At 44.9% G+C, this 22336-nt stretch overlaps 3 protein-coding genes across 5 annotated transcripts; 2 read left to right on the top strand and 1 right to left on the bottom strand.

Moving 5' to 3' along the window:
* Positions 1-1433: 1433 nt before the first annotated feature.
* On the bottom strand, positions 1434-17836 carry LOC120953722 (NADPH-dependent diflavin oxidoreductase 1). 3 transcript variants are annotated; one of them, XM_040373923.2, is made up of 9 exons: positions 16840-17836; positions 14759-15246; positions 14392-14688; positions 7422-7503; positions 5060-5190; positions 4843-4982; positions 4598-4743; positions 4288-4520; positions 1434-4209 (listed from the first exon to the last, which is right to left on the bottom strand). In XM_040373923.2, the coding sequence occupies exons 1-9, from the start codon at positions 17681-17683 to the stop codon at positions 3571-3573; spliced, it is 3000 nt and encodes a 999-aa protein (XP_040229857.2). In that variant the 5' UTR covers positions 17684-17836; the 3' UTR covers positions 1434-3570. The 3 variants fall into 3 exon arrangements, with proteins under 3 accessions (XP_040229857.2, XP_049461426.1, XP_049461427.1); XM_049605469.1 differs by lacking the exons at positions 14392-14688; positions 14759-15246; positions 16840-17836 and adding exons at positions 9657-10345; positions 12497-12629 and having other exon boundaries at positions 7422-7523; XM_049605470.1 differs by lacking the exons at positions 14392-14688; positions 14759-15246; positions 16840-17836 and adding exons at positions 9657-10345; positions 10555-10821 and having other exon boundaries at positions 7422-7523.
* LOC120953720 (THO complex subunit 3) lies at positions 13011-14191 on the top strand. Its single transcript, XM_040373920.2, has 2 exons — positions 13011-13292; positions 13364-14191. The coding sequence occupies exons 1-2, from the start codon at positions 13104-13106 to the stop codon at positions 14141-14143; spliced, it is 969 nt and encodes a 322-aa protein (XP_040229854.1). The 5' UTR covers positions 13011-13103; the 3' UTR covers positions 14144-14191.
* On the top strand, positions 15429-16564 carry LOC120953721 (U3 small nucleolar ribonucleoprotein protein IMP4). The gene has a single exon (XM_040373921.2). The coding sequence runs from the start codon at positions 15537-15539 to the stop codon at positions 16476-16478; it is 942 nt and encodes a 313-aa protein (XP_040229855.2). The 5' UTR covers positions 15429-15536; the 3' UTR covers positions 16479-16564.
* Positions 17837-22336: the final 4500 nt, after the last annotated feature.

Genomic DNA, 22336 nt, shown 5'->3' with positions numbered 1-22336 from the left:
TAACAACATTCCCCATAGATAAAAAGAACCTCTCTATGCTCTAGCTAATGCATACATCATCAACTGGTGGCTAGGTAGATAGATTGGTAAAATGATTCGGAAACATGTGTGTGTGTGTTGTTTTGCTATCATTTACTATACTTGCAAAATATCTCAGTTCGATACTCCCAAACTCCTTCCATATTTACTCATTTTTAGCAAACATTTTACTCTAGTTGAAGATGCAGAGATGTTTGTTTAACGTGTAACATGCTTTGTACAAAAGAGATACTTTTAGAAATCGGGTTTTTTATGTGACTATGCGTAGTGCGTTTGGATGAGTTGAATGGGTTAAGTTAAAACATGATTTAAAGGTTTTTTTTTTCGTTCGTCCGTACCTTGAACCATTTGAAATAAGCAATATCGGGGAGTTTTATCGGTGCAACAGCAACACTATAATCCACAATTCCTGACTATGTGTAGCCCAATTGTTTTGAGGAGATTAAGAGAAGAGCAGGCGCTATGTGTTTTTTTGTTGTTTTAGAATAGCTTGCAGTTGTTGATTCATTGTGTGCCACAGTGAGTGTGTGTAATATTGCTTCGGTGAAAGAGAGCGCTACTTAACGCGAACGAAGCGCACATATGGTTGAAAAAGATCCCTTTCTTTTGCTATCTAATACAATCCCCCTGCCCCTGATCGTTCTATACACGCGTAATAAATTCTTGTGCTTTAATACTATGTATATATGTGTATATAAAGATTAACACCTGCCAACGTCCTTTGTCATTTGGAGTAAAGTACTTTGTTGTCCTGTAACTATTTCGAACAAGTACACTATCTCGCTATATGATAGTAATATGCTGCTCTCAACAACAAGCACCGCACTAGAATTATTTAATATGTTTGTGTTATTATTATACTATGGTTCTTACTGTATTGTATTCATCTATCGATACTTCAGTATGCGGGAGAAGTAGTAAAGAGTTGCTTTTTTGTAATGAGGAAGTATTTTATTATAAACATTTGTTTTTGCTGCACTCTCCTATTGTTCTTGTATTGAAGTTTCCACAGCGCTTGTGTGTATGAAAAATTGATTTAAAAAGGACGAAATACAATGGTAGCGGCAGCACTGTTTGCTATAGATTTTAGTGCAGCTTCTATAATATCAGTATATTAGTGTATGTTTAAAAAACAAATGTTCTGGTTGTTTGTTCGTTATTCTTTTGAGTTTGATTATGTTCGTTTGCGTTCTCTATCGGTAGTACAGTTTGCTGGAGTAGTTGATAGCTCTCTTTCCCGTAATCGTATAAACAAGTGTTTCGTTTTTTAAACGTGATCATCACAACAGTTCTCTATCGATTTCTGCTGAAAGGGGTGAAAGGTAGTGTTGCACATTTGAAACAAATTTAATAAAAATGAGATAGTAAAAATATAGCTTAAATAAACAAAAATGTGAGTGTATGTATTTCAAGCATTTTATTTCTAAAAAGTAATGAAAACGAATAGTCAGTTGCTTCAAACAATCGAAATAAATCCCAACCCTTGCAAGCGCACACAAATTTTAAATGATATATTAAAACGTATTTAAACTCTAAACGTAATCTTAGTGCAATTTGGCGCCCATATCAGTTTTAGATTAGAAAAACAGTTTGCAAAATTGTAAAAATGTTAAACCATAAACTAAACACTAGTTTACTACGACAAAACCAGAAATCATCAGTCTAACAGTGAAGAAACGGTGACTATCATTTGTAGATTTGCTCTTGGTACATGTTACAACTTAGACAACAACAAAAGGGTAAAAAAAGATCATCATTAACAGGTTTTGAAATAAAATCACCTCATTTTAAAACCATTTCTGTTTAGTAAATCAATGCGGCACACAGCATAGGTGGTTTGCCTGTTTCGCATTTATGTTTTTGGTCTACATTCCATGTTTTTGAGTGAATTTTCATATTGACATTTGGTCCTGTGAGATCCGGTATGTTAAAGCAAGTTTAACAGTGTAATTTGGAAATTTCGTGGTCTGCGAGACTGATGACGACTACTTACTACTAAAAATTATACTTCAAGTTGAGCTGCTGCTCTTAGCATTATACTTAAAGACAAAACTTAGTTACTTTTTTGTCACGCACGTTTAAAGTGACGGTTGCTAGTTTTTTGCTTGCGCATGTGACATCTTTCGATGCTTGAGTTGTAATTAAATGTAGCCAAAGCTCGTGACTAAGGAACACATTAAACGTAAAAGAGCGAATGAGCTGTTGATTTCCTGAATGATTGCCTATCGAGGAGAATACGATCCAATCAATCACTATCTCCAGTAGAAGGTCTTTTAATGAGAACATCTTTCGTTAGTTTCATCATCATTTTCGATACATAAAGCTACATCCATGAAATGGATATTAAACAATAAATCTGAGCTGATGTTGCAATATCCAAAAGGATTGACTCGATGATCTTGAAATGCTGATGTCTCCAGTATGATGGAGGGCTGTATAAATATAGAGAAAGTTTTTACTCATCGTAGGTATTTTTTTACTGCATCTCGTGATGGCGGCATAATTTTCTCGCATCTTTATAACGCAATCACCTTATTAAACATATACTTAAAAACTAAAATTACTTGAAATCTGTAACAGTACGCAGAGCTCTAGCAATGTCCTTTCAGATGTTGAGTTTAACAGCGTTCTCCGTCAACCGAAATTGGACCATAAAGAGCGTTGCAACATAACCGGTTTCGTTGACTAACTTGTTGTTCAAATACATAATTGGGTTGTTAAAGTGTGTGTTTGGGTCCATTATTAAAGCGATCAACATTTATGACTCTTAATTTCAGACTAAAACGATGCACTTTGATGCAATTGTTAACTGTTCTCATCGTTTAAAGAGCATACATATCAGTGCAAGGACGCATACACTGAACGTGTTGATGTGAATGACATATGACATACAATGCAATATGATAAAATTAACGAAAAAAAAAAATAATGAACATAAACGCTCAAAAACACAAAGTAATGTTTTGTACTACACCGCTTCTACACGATAGCGTAAAATTTGGTGTTGGCCAAAATGAAACCAAATAACACATGGTTTCTGGGTTTGTGAGCTATAATTGTTGTGTAGAGTTTTGCATACGGTTTTCGCAAACGCGAAATTTGCGCTGTCGTGTAGAAGCGGCGTAGTACAGTTTTTGCAGACCGCAGAAGTCCACACAGATACCGAAAGTACAAAACGGTGAGAATTTCTCCCGACGCTAAAGCATGCATAATAAAAAAAGAAAAAGCAAACACTCGCAAAGAAAACCAGATCTTGAACGCTTAATTTGTGCGAAACTATATCTCACCCGGTAGTGATTTCCACTTCCCCTCTGTCTATCATCCATCTACTACTATCCAGACTGTTTGAAAGCTTTCTTTCATTCTGAACAAAGTGATACAGGTTTTTGCAGATGATCTAGAAACGGAACCCACAGTTCAAACGACTATGATCAGCCCAGCGTGGGTCTGTTGTTGCTATGGGAATGGGATACGCCATTAGTACGGTTACGAGACGTAGCCGTCGTAGACGCCCATTCCCCAATGCCAGGCCTAGTGGAGCCAGGCGAGGAAGTTGTACTGCACCACCATCGGGAACACCATCGAGAACAGGATGCCGGTAAAGATGCCGGTAATCAGCATGGCGGCGGCAAACATGCCCGCCGTCATTGCGTACTGCGGTTCGACCGATTGCGGCGTGTACATCATGCCGAGCGAGCTGAAGTAACCGGACGTGAAGGCCATCACGATCCCGATGCCCCAGTACACCCAGTCGTTATCGATGTAGACGGGCAGGACGCGCGTAATGTTGAGCGGCTGATAGTTGCAGAAGAGGAACAGCGGCAGAAAGGCGGCCCGCAGCAGGACGGGCCATACCAGGTACTTGGGCTTGGGCCAGGTCACCCAGGACGTCAGCAGGCTGCCGAGCATGGCGCACACGTTGAACGTCAGGAAGCAGCAGATACTCACGAACAGATCGTCGCCGATGATGAAGTTGCTGTCCGAGCGCTTGATGTCGGAGTGGACGGCTGGAAACACGGCCAGCGTAATGAAGAACACGAAGAACACGTTGAACAGTTGCGGGAACGCTTGCTTAAAGATGGTCCAGTACGGTGGGCGGGCGCCCGCGTTCGCACGCTGGTTCGATTCGATTTCCTTCTCCTTTAGCAGCTCATGGTAGCGGTAGAATTTCTAAAATCGACCCAAAACGATATCAATGTTTTGGTACGGGTTTTGTCTTAGGAGTGTAAAAGGTTCCTCTTTACTCACATTCAACGGAAGTGCAAAGTACGTGTCGAAGCACAGCAGCAGCACAAACATCGCAGTAATGAAGTAATAGATTGCGGCCGTCCTGACCGAAGATGCAAACTGTGAGCTTAGGATCGAGATGATGGACGCAAACGTGCCACTAATGTTGGATCCGAGCACGACCGCCCCGGTATATTTGAACGGAAGCTTCGCCGCCATACCGTACACTGTGTTCTGATAAATTCCGCCCGCCACTGCAATTGAAACAAACGATTAACAATCGAACAAACAATCGAAAACACACGCGCCCTCCCCGAAATAATATACGCACTGTTCAGTATGACCACCGTGGTCATCGTGATCCAGAAGAATGCACCGGGCCATTCGGATGAGTTAATCATGGCCAGCACCACCGTTACGACAAACACCAGCACTTCGATGAGAATGCTGTAAACGATCCGTTTCGTGAGGTTGCCACTGTGCACGGAGAAGAACATTAGAGATAGAGATGTCACACATTTACTTTCTACTCTCTGTGCTGGTTTTTCGATTTACTGCGCGCTATGCCACACTTACCCAAGGTTTATGAAAATATTGAGCCAATTAAACAGAAGGTTCGGGATCTGGGAAGCAAACCCGATGGACGACAGAAAGTACGTGGCGTACTCCGACTCGACGCCCGTGTAATTTTGACTGAGTTTGTAGTCTACGAAGTACTGTAAGAATGACACGAAAACACTTTGTAAGCATCCTTTGCGTTCAATCACACCATGAGTTGGCGGCGGTAACTTACGGATTTGGCAGTGATAAACATGTTCCAAGGCATTAGCGTACCCACGCCGTGGATCATTAGCGTGAGGAAGACGAGTCGCAGCTTGTCCCGGGGCGGGTTGAGCTCCATCTTGGCCCGCTCCATCGTCATCCCTGGAAGCAGGTTCCAGCGCGTTAGCAGATAGTACAAGGTGAAAAACATTTTCCTATTTCTTTCTGTGCTAAATGTGTGTTTGCAAACAATCGCAGAAACGCAGCTTCCTAACAACAACGACGAGTAGGTTTCGGCAGCTTGTACGCGCCCTTTTCTTTGCACCAGACAAACTCTTCGCCGGTAACTGGACGGTCACACAAAATGACCTCTTCACGTCGGCAGCGTCACTTGTCAACTGGGGGGATGCGTTAAGCGTGTGCTAACCGAGGCGGGCCCGCAAGACTTTGCTTGTGTTTCGGACCAAGAAAGGAACACAAACGACACACACTAACAACGCTTGTCCCCCAAACGGGGGTCGGAATGTGAGGCGACGAAACCTTCGGTACCCTTTGTGAAAATAGACTAGAAAGAGCGAGAGAGAGATGGTGGAAATGCTTGCAAGACTTTGAATTGTTTAAAACGCGCGCCAACCAGGGGAGTGGCTGATCGATCCGATCGAATAAAAAGATGCCACTGGAATGATCGGGTCGATGTGTGTGCTCCGTTTCCCAAAAGGATCGAACGCCAGCATCGAGCGGGATGGCCAATGTGGAAAATGTAGTACGATGTAAGGCAAAGCAGGACAGCAAGTTAAAAAGGGAAGCTATCATGACTAGCAGAACGAAAACGAAGCAGAGATGTTAAATTATAGTCCCCACTTCCAATGTGTCTTGTGTGCTTCGGTCTTACGGCCAGTTTCATCATCCTGGGGATCCTGAATTCCAGTGCTGCGGTTGGTGGCGAAGACGGAGAGCCCCCGATGAAATTGCATGTTCAACGTGCATCTCGTCTTTTTCTTTGTTCGGGTCGGGATGCAATTCATGTTTCTCTCTGGCTCTCTTTTCACTTTTGCTACCTTACCGACCCCTTCGCTATCATTCCGGGGGGATCGGGCAGTGCGCCACGGGAAAAATTCGAGGAAATTATTCCCGCCTGACAAGCGATCCACCTAGCGAACCAGCAACATAACGAGTTACGATTTTAACAATCAAATTAATATTATTTTTTTAGATTTTAATTTAAAAAATCAATGCTGAATGTTTTAACGTTTATAGTTTTATTTGGTTTGTAATTTTTTTTTAATATCTGATAATAATTATTCAAAGGATCGAATGTTTCAATTGATTACATTCGGTTGTTCAATTTAAAATCCTTTAATAAAATTTCACCAGCACGATTACTCAAAACCACGTGTGCAGGAAGAACCGCCGTACTACAGGCGAGGAGGACAAGAGAAATCATCCCCAGACACAAAGGTACAGCAACGAAGGAACATCAAAGAAACGGTGAAAATGAAGCAAAAATATTAACGGAAACAAAAAAAAAAAATGAATAACAAAAAAAAAATCGCATTATTTATATGAAACCCCTGAGGCGACCTTCGAGAATTTGTTCAAGGTAAAGTTGTCTTTTCTTTAATTTTAAAATAAGACATTTGTAAAAATGTTCTTTTGCTGTTTTCTCAGACACACGCAAACACACACGCATGTTGCTGCCTATGTATTGCTTGATAGGTAAATTTAAAAGAAAACTGTGCCAACAGACTTTGAAGCGCGCGCAACCTGCTCTGCCGAACCACCTAGCGGGCACGCCGCAGCAACAATGCGCAGTCCCGTGTATCAGTTTCCGTGGCTAAGCATGTGAATTGGTTAAATTGTGGGGCGACTGTGTTGGCGTGCATGACTGTTGCCAAAAAAGAAGAAGAAAAAAAATCGCGCGCAAAAACCCATGTCGACAAAACAGGACCAATAAATTATTGTTTCCAATCGAGCAATAATTCACACTTATACCCATCTATCGCAACAGCTCCGTGGATTGCGGTAAAGGGAAGCACGAACGTCGTGTGTGTCTGCGTCGAGGGCGGACTACTTAATGTTCTTTCGTTCCATTAAAACATTAACACACGCAAAACTGCACCCGCGAGCTTTTGCTGACGGGGGTTAAAATGTGTATGTGTGTGAGCTTTAAGCTGACATATGATATAAGCGAATGCAGCAAACGTTACCCAAAATACTGCCCCCACACATTCCAGGCTCAGTGGGGGTGTGCCTTTTTTTGTAGCATGCAAGCTATTTTCTTACGTTGAAATACGCTTAATGCTGCGACCTAAATCATATCTACCTTTCGCATCTATATTTGGCAAAAGAACACAACCCTTCCTTTCGTCCTTTTTCCCACGGCCCATACTTACCCCTGAAGTTGAGCTCATCGTTTGGTAGATTGTTCTCCTCCCAGGCCGGTGTGAGCCGCACCGGTTCCAGGAAGGGTGATTTCTCCGTTTCATTGTTGGTCCCTGGTGAAATAGTAATAGGAAAAGAAAACATCGATTAAAAGAGCCGTTATGACCATTGGATTTTTAAACATAATTACGTTCTCAATATAAGGAAGCGATTGTAATCGCCCGTTCATTATTATGCTGGTTGATTAAAACAATACCCACAGTGAGTGTTAAATGTGCACTTATAAATGGCACCATCTCGCACAAGTCGCGTGCCTGTGATAAGATTGTTCGCTTATGGCATTCAAATGAACTGTTTGTCCTAGTTTCAATCAACCTCAGCCCCCGTTTGCATAATCGGGAAAGATCATCATCCATTAATCACACTAATCACCGGAAGGATGAGCAGATCGACGTTAGTTTAACTGGACGTTTTGTTAAACATTCAACATAGAGGAAATTCCCATCGATCCGAGCTTGTTTTGATCAGTCCGCCCATGCACAGTTGCAATTCTTTGTTTTGGGATAAGACGGTCCGTTCACTCATCATCAGCCGGGTGCCATTGTCTTGGTGTAACGCATTTCCAACGTTGTTTATTGTCTACGTTACCCCCGTTACGGCATGCTGATAATTGCTCTCGCCATCTTCCGCGCTGTCACCATACTACCATGGCCATTTATACACCATTCGATCGGGCCCTGCTTCTACAAGTGCAACCCGGGACGTGCGCGTCTCCTCATCCGAATCTTGTGTGTTGCATAAAGCAATCTCGGGCAAATTTAATCTGTACTGACGGACAATAAATAACCCTCATCAGTCGCGAGCGCGATACCATTATTCACACAGTTGATCAGCCGGGCGAGGTTGCCGGTCCTCGGGGGCGATTCACATGACACGACGATCCAAGGAGGAGAAGGAGCTGTCGCATCAGACACACAAACACCGGTCCGAAATGATCCGACGTTCCGACTTGTTGAAAAAAAAAAAAACATGATGTACCCCCGCCCCGCCCTTTCCCAGCACTCGAACCGCTTTTGATACGCGTGATGAATGGGGGATGAATAATATAAAGGTCTATTTTTATCACCGCGCGCATTAAATCGTACCCTGCCTTCCGCCCTTAGATGTCCTCCTGGGTCACACTGGTGCCCTGCTGCTGGCGAGATCTAGATCCCCTTGACACTGGCGAACAGAGCGAATCGCCACCACCTTTTTTTGGTTCACCGCTCTTGGACTTCTTGGATGGATGGGCAATAGATCAATTGGGCAGGAATGTGTGTAGTTTAGTAGCATGGCAACCGGCTATGTGGCGAAGGAATTTCTTTTGATCTAGTCACCAACCCATGGTGATCAATCGAGAGAAGAGGTAGTGTGTCGATCGGGAACCCTTCACGCGATGGTACGCATGCGCATGGGCGTTTCAATCAATTTATTAGCCAATTATGTTGTGCGAAGGAAAAGAAGAAAAGGGGCGAATGACAACATTCAAGTCTCGTACCCCATTCATGTCACAATCATGTCGTGAGTGGAGACGATAAGACAGGGTCCACTCGCCCCCCTAGCCTCCCATGCCTTCCATGCCGTCTCTGTATCAATCAATCTTTGAAGCGAGCACAAGTGTCGTGTGGCACAGCTTCTTCCTGTAAGTTGCTTATCGAGCTGGACGTGAAGAAATTTGTCTTTTGATAGTGGTGAAGCGCTGTTCAACAGCTCCATATCATTTACATGAAACGGTACTATGCATGAGTAATACAGTTAGTAATCTTATTCATGAACTAAACGCTTGCGTAAAAAGCAATTTCCGTTCCTAGCCGGAATCAACATTCAACCCATGAGTGACTTTCTCCAGAGCCTGCGTTCAAAGAATTTAAATTTAAATTTTAACGGAAACATTAGATACTAAAACAACGTTTTCACCGGAAAAACCCGAAAACTAGAACCGATTGACCGATCGCGCAAAACTCACTATCCCACGTGCTGTTGTTGTGTTGTGGGGCACTACACAAAACTGTAGGCGCTGTAATTGCACCGACACGTAACAGTTAAAATTAGCATATTAGCATGTTTAGCCGTACGTCACAGCTTCTCGAGATGGCGATAAAATCGTCCAGTGGCGTGCGGTGAGACACCACCGAACGAACGGAATTGTTTGTTTATTGGGGCCAAAAACCCATCCGCGAGAATGGCGAGCGCGCCAAAATACTCACCACCACCGCCGCTTCTGCTGCTAACGACGCTAATATTGCCTCCATTTGTACGCCCACCGCTGCCGGGCAGAAGGTTTTGACTATCGTACGACGCCATCGTACTGTTATTTGGTTGGGGAGGGTCGGAGATCAGTTTTCCGGAAGATCGCGTTGCGTGTCTTATGATCCTTCTATAGGCACCGCATACAATGTTGCGCAATCACTCGCACTCGTATCCGCTCGGCCTGTCCTTTCTCACTGTTGCCATTCAGACGCACGTTCGGAGCATGGTAACAGGGCAGTTCATTTCCATCCCGGAGATTAAACTAACAGGCCGCAGACTTCACGACACCGTTGGTTCACGTGGTGTTATGGTTGCGTGAGTTTTTGCATAAAGCTGGCGCTGCTGGCCCTGTTGCTGCTTCTTGAGAACTGGCGGCGGCGTACCGGTCATTCGGAACGCTGGTACCGAGCAGGGCGGAGAGGTAAATTATGCAAGTGTAGCGTGTTTGTGTTGGTTCAAATCATTCCTTGGGGTTCAGTTGCAGTGCTGCAATAATTTGCTCCGTCAGCACACAAGAACTGCTGGGTTGTAAAATCCGTGTAATCGATGCCGATGCTTGACGGGGGCAAGATCCCATACACTTGAGCACAAACTTCGTTCACACTGGTCAAGCGGGTGGTTCCGGTGCTGCTGTCCCAGTCCCAGTCTGTAATGAAATGATAGCAAAACCGAACCAATGTTAATGCAAGTCCTTCAGAAGGAGAGATAAAATCAATGACGTAGTATTGCCCCCAGTATTACTGATAAGGGCTGATGTATTATCTAATGTCTCAATCAATAATTATGTATATTTGCTGGAGTGTTTTTTTTTTTCGCCCTCGCTCCCCATCGTATGCCGCTGCCCATTGTAAGTACCTAGAAACAGCTTCTACTTCATGCTGGGCTCTACTATCGGCAAGGCGTCTGCAATCTGTTGTCTTATCAACTTCGGACCGGACACCGCAGCTAGGAGTAAGTGATCAAACAGTTATTGTTCCAAACCTGCTATGCTATTTTAAAACGGTCGAAAGCTAAAGCGCGTGTCCTTCTTCTTGCTTGCCCTCCTCCAATGACGTCCATTACTCAACAAACTGCCAACCGAACGGCCCCGAGTGTGAAGATACTCGAATTACTGCCCAGAAGTGGGCAAGGTTAACGAGAACCATTTGATAACGGCTTCGAGCACACAATGGCAAACTGCTGCTGCTGCTGCTGCTTGCGTACTCTATCATCTTAAACCGACCGATGCCAGATTGTGCACCGAATTGTGCTGATAGGAAGTACATCCTTCAAGCAAAATGGAGCAGTTTCTGTGCTCTAAGTTAGGAGCAGCGTTTCATTATGTAATACAATTAATTGTCATCCAAAAGCGTTGTAAACCTGTTCCGGCGCGCTAGCTGATCTTGCTACGGAATGGGTTAATTATGGAGATTTATTTGATGGGTTGGCCATTTCGATGCAAATACGCCAGAGCCCGTCATGGTGGTGTCGGATTTGCTCGCCTCGCCGCCTCATTGGTCAAGTGCAGGCGGCGATGAAAAGAAGAAAACTAACCGTCTTGACGGTTATTGTTATTGCATTTTAAACGGCTGCCAATCGCTGCAGGTGGGAGTAAACCCTTCTGTTCACGATCGAAGTGTGCAGGCGACTCTGCTCTCGCATCAAGTGGTCACAGGCGTTCTCTGTTTAGTCTCGCTCAAATGCAGGGAGTAAACCCTTCTGTTCGTAATCGAAGTGTGCAATCGACTCAGCTCTCTCGTCGCAGTGATGCACCATCAAGTGGGGACAGGCTATCTCTGTTTGTTTAGTCTCGCCCAAATGCATCGCATCCCCAGTACGCGAACGACCGCGACGTGCGCGCGTGGTCGATTCATATGCGGCACCGATTAATGATGGTTCTATTCTCGAGGTGTTATAGCCAACACGTGTATCGTATATGAACGATGCCGGTTTTCTGGAGAGAGTTTGTTTGCCCTATCTGGTTGTGTTAGCGTGCAATATTTACTCGCCCATCGTGCGCACTCACAATCAATTATTCATAAAATTATTATTCAACGTACTTTCCCGATTTCCCCTAGCTGGCTCTAATCTGTTGCATACCATGTTGCTGTGCATGAGGTCACTAAGTCCACACAGCGAGTGCATTCACAGTCACCAGGCTTATCGTGGCCGTCCGATAAGAACGTGTTGCACAATTTACACGTGGGAAATGTCCACATTTTAGCTTTACGCGCGAACTGTGCCGGAAGTTTTTCAAGACATAAAAGCGCACCGGAAGCAGCAGCAGCAGCAACAGCACACGTCAAACAGCGTACGGTGTGGTGTGACAAACGCACCCCATTCGTCAAGAATCGATCTTAGGGGTCGGGAAATTTTCACTACAAGCCTATTTTTAGAAAAGCACATTTTCACAAGGCGCGAGGAGCACGGGTTGATGTGATCCGAATGTGCAGCATAGCTTGCTAATCTAATTCTCATTCATGCTGTTAATGCGATGCTTGGCTGCAGTCGCCGCTGCCGCTTAGGCTCTGTACCATCTATTATCTTACGGAAATATTTACGGTGCAGGGGGTTTTCACACACTTTACAGTTTTCATAGAGAAACAGCACAACGGTAGAGCTGGTAGCTATATCACAGCGGCGACATCCTTTCATTTTTACTGTTGCACATCGACCAAACAAGTCTAGAGCAGGTGCAGGTAAGGAGAGCAACAACTTTCCTTCCGTGGCTACATAATGGGCTGCCTAAAATCGATATCAGAAAGATGCCGCCGCTCGATGGTGGTCGGTTGTTTGGTTTTTGGTAGAACTTACGCACCTTCTCGCGTGTGTACAATTGTCCCGGGCGGGATTAACTTTGTGCCGCTTCGGAACACCGCGCTGCTGGCGGTGTGTCTTCCGTTCACGTGATGGTCAGTGACGGCGGCCAATGTGGTCGCAGTCCAAAGAAGACTGAAATCTCAATGTTGTTACCCGTATTGTACGATGCTGCCCTGTTCTCTTTCCCTTTGCCATTAAGCAGCATCTACACTTTGTTACACATTTTTGATTCGGGGAAAACCCGTTAGTTTTGAGAAACTGTAGAGAAACCAAGCTTTATGCTGTCTTGATGGCAAAAAATAAAGCGATAAAGGAGAAAAAATATTGTGAATACAGAAGTACGGAACGAAAGAAGTTCAAGAAGTGATATAGATTAATGGTAGTTAATTTACCTATTCTCAGTAATCGACCAAGCTTGCCTTCAGATGCATTGACAGTTCTTTGAAATCCGACAAAAACGTCAGTTGTCGGAGCTGGTTGTTGGGTTGTTGCGGTCGATCAAACGGATGTCATTCAGGCTTACAGCACATAAACAAAACAATCCACCCGTGCCGCTTGTTCGATTCATTCGCTTAAAATAAGAAGCAAACCAGCTACAGATCACAATGGTGAGCAGCAAAACGCAACTCGCAGAGTTACAGGAGTATTTCAAGGGACACAACAAAAGCAGAGAAGCTTCAAAGGCACACACGGCAAAGGTCCATTCGGTTGGGTGGAACTGTGATGGGCGCCGCTTGGCGTCCGGTTCCTTCGACAAAACCGTCGCTGTGTTTACGTTGGATCGGGAACGCTTGGTAATGATGGTGGTAGTGCTTTACGCGAGCGGGCCCCCTTTTAACCATCCTTCCCTTGTATTCATTTCCAGAACAAGGAGAGTACCTATCGCGGCCATACCGGCTCGGTCGATCAGCTATGCTGGCATGCGTCAATGCCGGACCTGCTTAGCACGGCCAGCGGCGACAAGACGGTGCGCATATGGGACGTGCGTGTCGGCAAATGTGCAACCTTTATAAACACGAAGGGGGAAAACATTAACATCACATGGTCACCGGATGGGCACACGATAGCGGTCGGCAACAAGGAGGATCTGGTGACGTTCATTGACACGCGCACGCACAAGATTCGTGCCGAGGAACAGTTTAGCTTCGAGGTGAACGAAATCGCCTGGAGCAATGGCAGTGATCTGTTCTTCCTCACCAACGGGCAGGGCTGTGTGCATATCCTTAACTACCCGAACCTGGAGCTGCAGCAGGTCCTGAAGGCGCACCCGAGTACCTGCATCTGTATCGAGTTTGATCCGACGGGAAAATACTTTGCCACCGGTTCGGCCGACGCGCTCGTGTCACTGTGGGACGCAGAAGAGTTGGCCTGCTTGCGGGTGTTTTCCCGACTCGACTGGCCCGTGCGCACGATTTCCTTCAGCCACGATGGAAAACTGTTAGCATCGGCGAGCGAGGATCTGATCATTGACATCGGCGACACGGAGACGGGCGAGAAGGTGGCAGATATATCCGTGGACGCGGCCACCTTCACCGTGGCCTGGCATCCGAAGCAATACATCCTGGCATACGCCTGCGACGACAAGGACGCGAACGATAGGCGAAGGGATGCTGGCAGCTTGAAAGTTTGGGGATTTTCCGAATAAGTTCAAAATATCACTCGATGAATACACTTCTGTAATAGCATTAAGATAGCTTTTTGTTTGTCGCATTTGTTTCCATTTATCTAGTAGTTCCGTCCAGTGTTTATTGAAAAGTGAGCTTATGCCCATGTCTCTTCCTGATAGCGATTCGTTTGTATCATCTTCTCTATGTGCTGTGCATCACCGATAGCTTCTATCAAGGCTTCCTTTACCGCTTGAGGCATGTTTTTTGAGCTGCCCGAAACGAGCACGTATCCACCGTTCTCTATCAGCAGTTTTTTCAACAACATACTCTCCTTCTTTATGAGATGCTGCACGTAAACCTTCTCCGGCTGATCGCGAGAAAATGCACAAAATAACTGCAGCATGCCACTCTGTTCCATGCGTTTCAGATCCTCCTCGCAGTGAAAGTCGGCAGTCGAGCTGCGGCACCCGAAAAACAGTACCAACGGTGCCGATGTAGGCGTTTCGGACAGTTCTCTTTCCTGAAGAATGCCCCGGAACGGTGCCAGACCCGTACCTGGACCGATCATCACCAAAGGAGTTTTCTGTAAAACAAGAAAGTAAAACAAGCTTAATTATTTTCAAACAAAACGTGTTTTTATCCGTGCTACTCACATTATCGGCCGGAAGTTGGAATGTGCTCTTTCGTACCCATGCATTTACCATATTTCCAGGTTGCAGGTCTTTTAACCAGTGTGAACACAATCCACGCCGCGGAACGCTCAGCTTTGTCTTGTACTCGATCACGGCAACCAGGATTTGCAGCTTACCACTTTCCATGGCGGAGGCGATTGAAAATGCCCTCGGTTTGATCGGCTGAAATAGCTCAAACAGTGCCTCTAGCGTGAGACTTTTGGTAGCGTGTGGAAAATCCAACAGCACCTCTAAAATCGTCCTTCTCGGTCGGTTAGCGTACGCGAACAGTTCCTCCTGACCTTCGTAACGGCTGAACTCGATCAACTTCTCGCGCTCTAACTCGTTGGAGCAGTTTTTGGCCAACACGGCAAATGCCCTCGCACGCGGTATGGCCGTTAAATCCCAGTACTGTTCCGCAATGGCAACCAGCGGTAGGGGCTTTTGAAGAATTGATGGTACCGGCATTTCTGAAAAAAGGCAATAAGGTAATTCAAATAAGATCTTTTAAAAATAAAACAAATCAAATGAAACAATGAAGACATGAGTAGCTTTTGTCATCCAGGCGATGGAGTATACATGGCGTCGCAAGTCGACAAAGATATACGACACGAGTCGACATAAGATGAAAGCAGCGCAAGGGCCGTAGATGACATTTCGGTAAAACAACGTGCTAATGTTTGTATTTCTCGTGAAACAAGTGCCCGAGCACAGTTGGTCTGTAAAAATAGTGTATTAAATACGGCACAAACGCTACAAAATGCTTCGTCGGCAGGCGCGTTTACGCCGAGAGTATCTTTTCCGGAAGGCAGTTGAAAACAAACACAAAACCATACAGGACAAGAAGGAACGCATTAAACGATCGCTTGAGGAGCACATACCGATACACGGCGATCTCAAAAAGGATGCATTAGCGCTGCAGGAAAAGCTTAAGTGGACCGACGAGGGTCCCAAGCGGGCTGCCGAAATCGGAGGCATCAGCGGTGGAGCAAACACGGCCGATTCCAAGGACGACGAGTACCGGTACGCCGGCTGCGAGGATCCGAAGATCATGATCACAACGTCGCGCGATCCCTCCTCCCGCCTGGTACAGTTCGTGAAAGAGCTGCGGCTCATCTTTCCCAACGCGCAGCGAATGAATCGCGGTAACTTCGAAATGAAGCAGCTCGTGCACGCCTGCCGGGCCAACAACGTGACGGATTTCATCGTGGTGCACGAGCACAGCGGCGTACCGGACAACCTCGTAATCTGCCATCTGCCGTACGGGCCGACGGCAAGCTTTAATATTTCCGGGGTGGTAATGCGCCACGACATTCCGGACATTGGTACGATGAGCGAGCAGAAGCCGCACCTGATCTTCCACAACTTCAAAACGAAGCTGGCCGAACGAACGATGTCCATCCTGCGGTATCTGTTCCCGGTGCCGAAGGAAGACTCGAAGCGCGTCATGACGTTCGCTAATCATGATGATTTTATCAGCTTCCGGCATCACACCTTCCGCATGGTGGACAAGCAGCTGGAGCTGACGGAGTGTGGGCCGCGCTTCCAGCTGAAGCTGTACCAGATCAAGCTCGGCACGGTGGACGAGCTGGATGCGGCCGACACGGAGTGGGTATATAGACCGTACATGAACACGGCAGCAAAGCGGCGCTTCCTCTCGGACGATGATGGTTGGCAGGAAGATGGTGCAACGCAAGGATAGCCGGTAGAATGTAAGGAAACACGTATAGCTCCATCGCATGCATGTATGCGCGGGGCGTAATAAAGCATACAAACATGGTCGACAAAGTGTATCGTCTACTAACAACAGTTTGATGAGAAAGACACATTATCAGTCATTCTAAATAATCGGAGAAAACAGGGTGCAGCAGCGTTTGATTGTAACGGTGCTGCACTAATTCCCCCCATCCATCATCATTATCTTATCCTAGTGTGCCATGGCAACGAGATATCTCAACGGCGCTTCCAACTGTAGAGATGAACGACAACATACATCTAAAGCTGTTTGCAACATAGTTGATGATCTTGATAAGGATAAATACAGCACACGTAAGTGAACTTACCGGAATCAATGGCTTTCACTTGCACACATGTATGCTTGTCCAGGCCGAACTCGTGCTGGTGGAATATTTCAAACAGCTGGTCCACGCTGTCTTTCGAATTGTGCGGCCTCACATATAGCACATCGCCCGAACACCAAGGCACCGCCTTCTTCTCGAACGTTATCATCCGAACGTCCTGAAAGTGTTCCGCTGCCGTTGTTCGTCGATTTTCCACCACCACCGTTTGGAATCCGTTGGGCATTTTTAAGTCCGCATACAGGTCGATGCCGTCCGGACTAATGTTCTTCGTTATATGCCCTTCATTTGCAATGTCCACCTGCCATCGGAACTCGCGAGGGCTTTCGGGCAGCTTGTGCGTTCCGGCCGACAGTGGCACAATACGTCCCAGCTCATCCCACAGCTGATTGATCCAGGGCAGAAAAACGGCCCCATATCCGAGATCGTGCTGATCGTCGCACAGCCCAACCGGCAGCAGTGCACTTCCGCCGAGCTGCAGCAGACGTTTGTGTAGCTTCTTCGCTACGTAGTTGAACTTCGGGTAGCGCGAATCGCCGAGTCCGAGAACGGCAAAGTGTACCTGCTGCAGGGAATCGTTGGGCAAGCTTTTGCGGAGCAGAAACTTCCAGAAGCGCTTCATGTTGTCAGGCTCCTCGCCCTGGCCGTAGGTGGAACAGACGCACACCACAAACCGTTCTCCGATCAGCTCCGAAACGTCGTACTCGCCCATCGGAAGAACGTTCCCGCGGAAGAAGTACATCTTCGATTCGCGCCATATCTGTTCGGCCAGATCTTGCGCCGTGCCGGACTGGCTGCCGTACAGGATGGTAAGCTTGCGTTCCATCATCGTCGTGCTGGGGGCTGTTGAATTGAGGCAAGAACACACACACCAGAGATCAACGACACCAGACAGCACAGTCGCTCTTTGTCCCGTAGAAAGTAAGTGTTTGTATAGCAGCTGTTCTGTTTATATCGGGCATTGTCCTCCTCATCAGTGTGGCCAGATTATTTTGGCGGTTTTCGGTAGGCGCATCAAAATTTTATCGGTAGTTTTCGGTAGGTTAAACCTCGAAACTTAAAAGAAGTCAGCGGGAATGTTAAGCGGGATGGGAGGGGTGCTAATGCGGAAAATGAAAGTTTCATCTCACGAGAATCTTCTTCTTCTTCTTTGGCTCAACAACCGATGTCGGTCAAGGCCTGCCTGTACCCACTTGTGGGCTTGGGCTTTCAGTGACTAATTGATTCCCCCCCATAGCAGGATAGTCAGTCCTACGTATGGCGGCGCGGTCTATTTGGGGATTGAACCCATGACGGGCATGTTGTTAAGTCGTACGAGTTGACGACTGTACTACGAGACCGGCTCACGAGAATATGCATCCGTTATTTAGGATATGGATTAGAATTGGTTCAGCGGTTACACAAATGAAGATTTTTCTGAAGTGTCGATCTGAAAATTGGAATTCTAAGCCAAAGAAGGACTAAGATGCACATTTTTTTTTGTGGTGACAAGTTCTTTTTCTCGGGGCTCCACGCGACCACTTAGGACCGCAGCAGTGCTCCTTGGATACGATTTTATCGTACGTGCTGTCATTTCATTTTCGCTGGATTATTTAGATTGATTTAATTGTTTGGCTGAGTTTTGTAGTTCAATGAATAAAAAATTGAGATTTTTTCCTCCAAAATAATTAATTCCAAATTAATTGAGATATATATATATATATATATATACCCAAACCCAAACAGTAAACACCTAGTTTCATAAGACGGACGAGGATCAAGATTGCGACACGGGGTAAAACGCAGGACAAAACGTGTAAACTTTCTCTGTACTGACTCCAATTTTTTGGACCAAAAGCTGGATGAAGGAGACCATACTACAGAACAAGACTCAAGCAAGGACGAACAAGATACTTGTACAACATTAAAAGGCAGTGTGGGTCGAAAAATTCTCTCGATTGTCTGCGAATGAAACCTACCATTTTGTTGGCCTTGTCTAAAATATCGGAGTAGTGTTGATGAAAATTCAATTTGCAGTCTGAGGTAACACCTAAGTCCCTAAAAGTCTGGCAGCGTTGCAGTATGGTTCCAGAAATATTATAGTTATGGGTTATGGGACAGACAGTTCGGTGGAACGACATACACATACATTTATCGACAGATATTACTAGGTCATTTTTCTCACACCAGTCGGAAAAGCAGTTCACTGAACTTTGCAGGGAGATAACATCGGATGCTTCACGGATTGGAAGGAATAGCTTAAGATCGTCAGCGTACAATACCCAAGCGCCACAGATTAAGCTTAAACGACTGGAAAATTTAATATCCATAGAAAAAAATGAAAGCTCCACAGCTTCATTGGTTTGATCAATAGATGGCGTATTAAAACTGATTATTATATTGCTATCCTTTTCTTGCAATGTGTTTCGGCAAGTTTCATCTTATCATGACCAATATAGCCTTCTAACTTTCTGAGCAACAATCTACAGTAGAGCGTCGATTATCCGGGCAGCTCGGGACCGGACGGTTTCCGGTTAATCGATTTGCACGGATAATGGTTCAAGAAATGTCAAACGCATATAAAACATATGAAATTCACTAGTTTTATTATTAATTCACCTAGAATCAATCGATTAATCGTTAGTAGAATATTCTTTTAATCAATAACTGTAGGTTTACCAACTGTTCATGAACAAAAATGAATTTCGAAAATACCCCTAGGCACTACAGAGCTGCACAAGAAACTGGTTACCCAATTGATTATCGCTGCAAACTTTCGCCGTACGTATGAACAGCTGTCAGATATATGCGCACGTTAAGCCGCCCGCCGGTTAATCCGCCCCCGGATAATAGACGTTCTACTGTATATGAATGGTCGTGTGGTCAGATACGCGGGTATCAACACCAACGACCATTACTCAAATTTCACTTTCTTCAGTGCTGGTGGTTTCCGTTGGAGTTTAGTATTTAAGCAATCGTATCGCCGTTCTAGTTCTAGCGATGCATAACTTCAATGCGAAACCATACAACAGTACAGAGGAAATAATAAAGCTCTCCTTCAAGCGATGAAGCTCCACTGGTTGGGGTATCCCACCGACAGAGAGCGCCACCAGCTTTTTTGCTATTTTTAGAATGCATGAGTCGTTTGCCGTCTGCTAAACGAAGTCTTTCTATATTCCGTTTAGGTAGAGAACTTGAGTCGTTTAGAAACCGTTTAGTGGTCGTTTAGTGGATTTGTGGCACTTGGGTTGTTATTCAGTAATCTTCAGATCATCATTTTAATCCAAAAACTGGCCGTCGCGTAGGTTTTTTGGCTTCTTTCTTTGTGCTACGCCTGAGCAAAACCACATACAATTTTTGCGAGATTTTGTTTAAACTTAAAGGCATACTAGATTTTGTTATGGAGCAAACCGTCAAATTGTGTGTCGATGTATTGGTGAGAAAGAACACCATAAGCCCACCTGATATATACACTCACTTTGGTTAAATGGTTGCGTTCTCAACAGTGCTCCTGCCGAAATCTGCCAATATAATCTGGCCACACTGGCCCGCAGGGCAAAAGCTCACTCGAAAGGTCAATAACCGTCGCCAAACGTCAAAAACGACCGTCGCCAGCGCCTCGAAATCGTTGCGAGTTTCGCTCGCTGGCGACGTCGGTTTGCAGTACATGCGACGCCGGTTTTGACGTTTTGCGACGGTTTTGCGACGGTGGCCGCCAAAAAGCTCGCCTGACCTGCGGACCAGTGTGACCAGATTATATTGGCAGATTTCGGCAGGAGCACTGTTGAGAACGCAACAATTTAAATTTAATCCATTATTTTAACGATCAATTTCTTTTTACCCTACTAGCAAAAAGAATGAGAAAGTGTGCGTCTTTTATAAACCAAGTTTGATGTGTTAAAGTTTTTCTTTTGATTCGGGTGCACCAAGTCCGTGTAAAGGAAGGGGTATAAGGAAAATACAATGAAACAGCGCTCCATCCGCCATTTTTAATTTTTAGCCCAAAACAACGGACTTCGGATCCGATCTTGGGCCGGACCCCCACCGTGTGTTTCTACTTTCCCCTCGCCTGAAAATTTCATTCTGTTTGTCTGTCGGGTAAGCTTTAACTGCCTACAGCGAGATTCAAATTCAAATTTAAATGATTTTCTTGGACGAGCAATTCTCGGAATCCACGCAACTGACATTTTCTACTTATTATGAACATTACATTTTAACGGATAAAAATAAAAAGTGCCAGGCAAACAAACGTGCATCAGCGCGATAAGTAACAAATGAGGGTAGCAATCCTTGAAACAGCATCCCAAGCGCCTCAGTTTAAGCTTAAACGACTGAAAAATTAAAATTCTGTGATTTTCGGTAGATTAAATGAAAAATCGGTAGTTTTAGGAGGCTTATCTGTAAATCGGTAGGCATATGAAAAATCGGTAGGAATACAGATAAATCGGTATTTCTGGTCACTCTGCTCCTCATAGCGGTATTTCGCAAAACAGCTGATTGGGATTGACAGCGAAACTTCACTTCGCTAAGCATTGGTTAGACGGGACATATGTGCTAACGAATGAATTTGAAAAGGAATTTTAAAAATGCAGTTTTAAAATTCATTGTTTAAGATTATTGCTTCTGTTACGCGTGCGATTATTCAAAATGTCTCAAACTGTATTTCGCGTGGTGCACGATCACCTTAATCTAGAAACCGGGAACGCTACGTGTAAAAGCGGAATAAAAATGCGTCACAAACACATCGCTGCGTGAAGTTATGCACAAAAATGCGTGAAGTTATGCATCGCTAGAACTAGAACGGCGATGCGATTGTTTAAATACTAAACTCCAACGAAACCACCAGCACTGAAGCAAATGAGATTTGAGTAATGTTCGTTGGTGTTGATACCCACGTATCTGAACACACGACCATTCTTATAGATTTTTGCTCAGAAAGTTAAAAGGCTATATAGGTCATGATAAGGTGAAACTTGTCGAAACACATTGCAAGAAAAGGATAGCAATATAATGATGAGTTGTAATACGCCATCTATTGATCAAACCAATGAAGCTGTGGAGCTTTCTTTTTTTTCTATGGATATTCAATTTTCCAGTCGTTTAAGCTTAATCTGTGGCGCTTGGGATATGCACTGGCACTCTGATAAATTCCTCACTTTCAGTATAAATTCATATTTGGTTCGCTTGGTACACTTCTCCTTGCTCGCTGACTGAACGGATTCAATAATCGTTTCCTATATATCAGATTTTGCTAGGGAACTGTGTTGTTCCCAAGCGCCACAGATTAAGCTTAAACGACTGGAAAATTGAATATTCATAGAAAAAAATGAAAGATCCACAGCTTCATTGGTTTGATCATTAGATGGCGTATTACAACTCATCATTATATTGCTATCCTTTTTTTGCAATGTGTTTCGACAAGTTTCATCTTATCATGACCAATATAGCCTTCTAACTTTCTGAGCAACAATCTACAGTAGAGCGTCGATTATCCGGGCAGCTC

Source organism: Anopheles coluzzii, chromosome 2, assembly GCF_943734685.1.
Source record: "Anopheles coluzzii chromosome 2, AcolN3, whole genome shotgun sequence".
Classification (NCBI taxonomy): Eukaryota; Metazoa; Arthropoda; class Insecta; order Diptera; family Culicidae; genus Anopheles; species Anopheles coluzzii.
The sequence above is the reverse complement of the archived record's forward strand: the minus strand, read 5'-3'. Positions and strand labels throughout refer to the sequence as shown.

What these genes read in the sequence shown, in the direction of transcription:
- LOC120953720 (XM_040373920.2), top strand. Translation starts at nt 13,104, where the DNA reads ATGGTGAGCAGCAAAACGCAACTCGCAGAGTTACAGGAGTATTTCAAG. An exon ending in CGTTGGATCGGGAACGCTTG is followed by an intron (nt 13,293 to 13,363) that starts GTAATGATGGTG and finishes ATTCATTTCCAG; the next exon opens with AACAAGGAGAGTACCTATCG.
- LOC120953721 (XM_040373921.2), top strand. Translation starts at nt 15,537, where the DNA reads ATGCTTCGTCGGCAGGCGCGTTTACGCCGAGAGTATCTTTTCCGGAAG.
- LOC120953722 (XM_040373923.2), bottom strand. Translation starts at nt 17,683, where the DNA reads ATGATGGAACGCAAGCTTACCATCCTGTACGGCAGCCAGTCCGGCACG. An exon ending in TCCAACTTCCGGCCGATAAT is followed by an intron (nt 14,689 to 14,758) that starts GTGAGTAGCACG and finishes CTTGTTTTACAG; the next exon opens with AAAACTCCTTTGGTGATGAT. An exon ending in AATATTTTCATAAACCTTGG is followed by an intron (nt 4,744 to 4,842) that starts GTAAGTGTGGCA and finishes CTCCGTGCACAG; the next exon opens with TGGCAACCTCACGAAACGGA.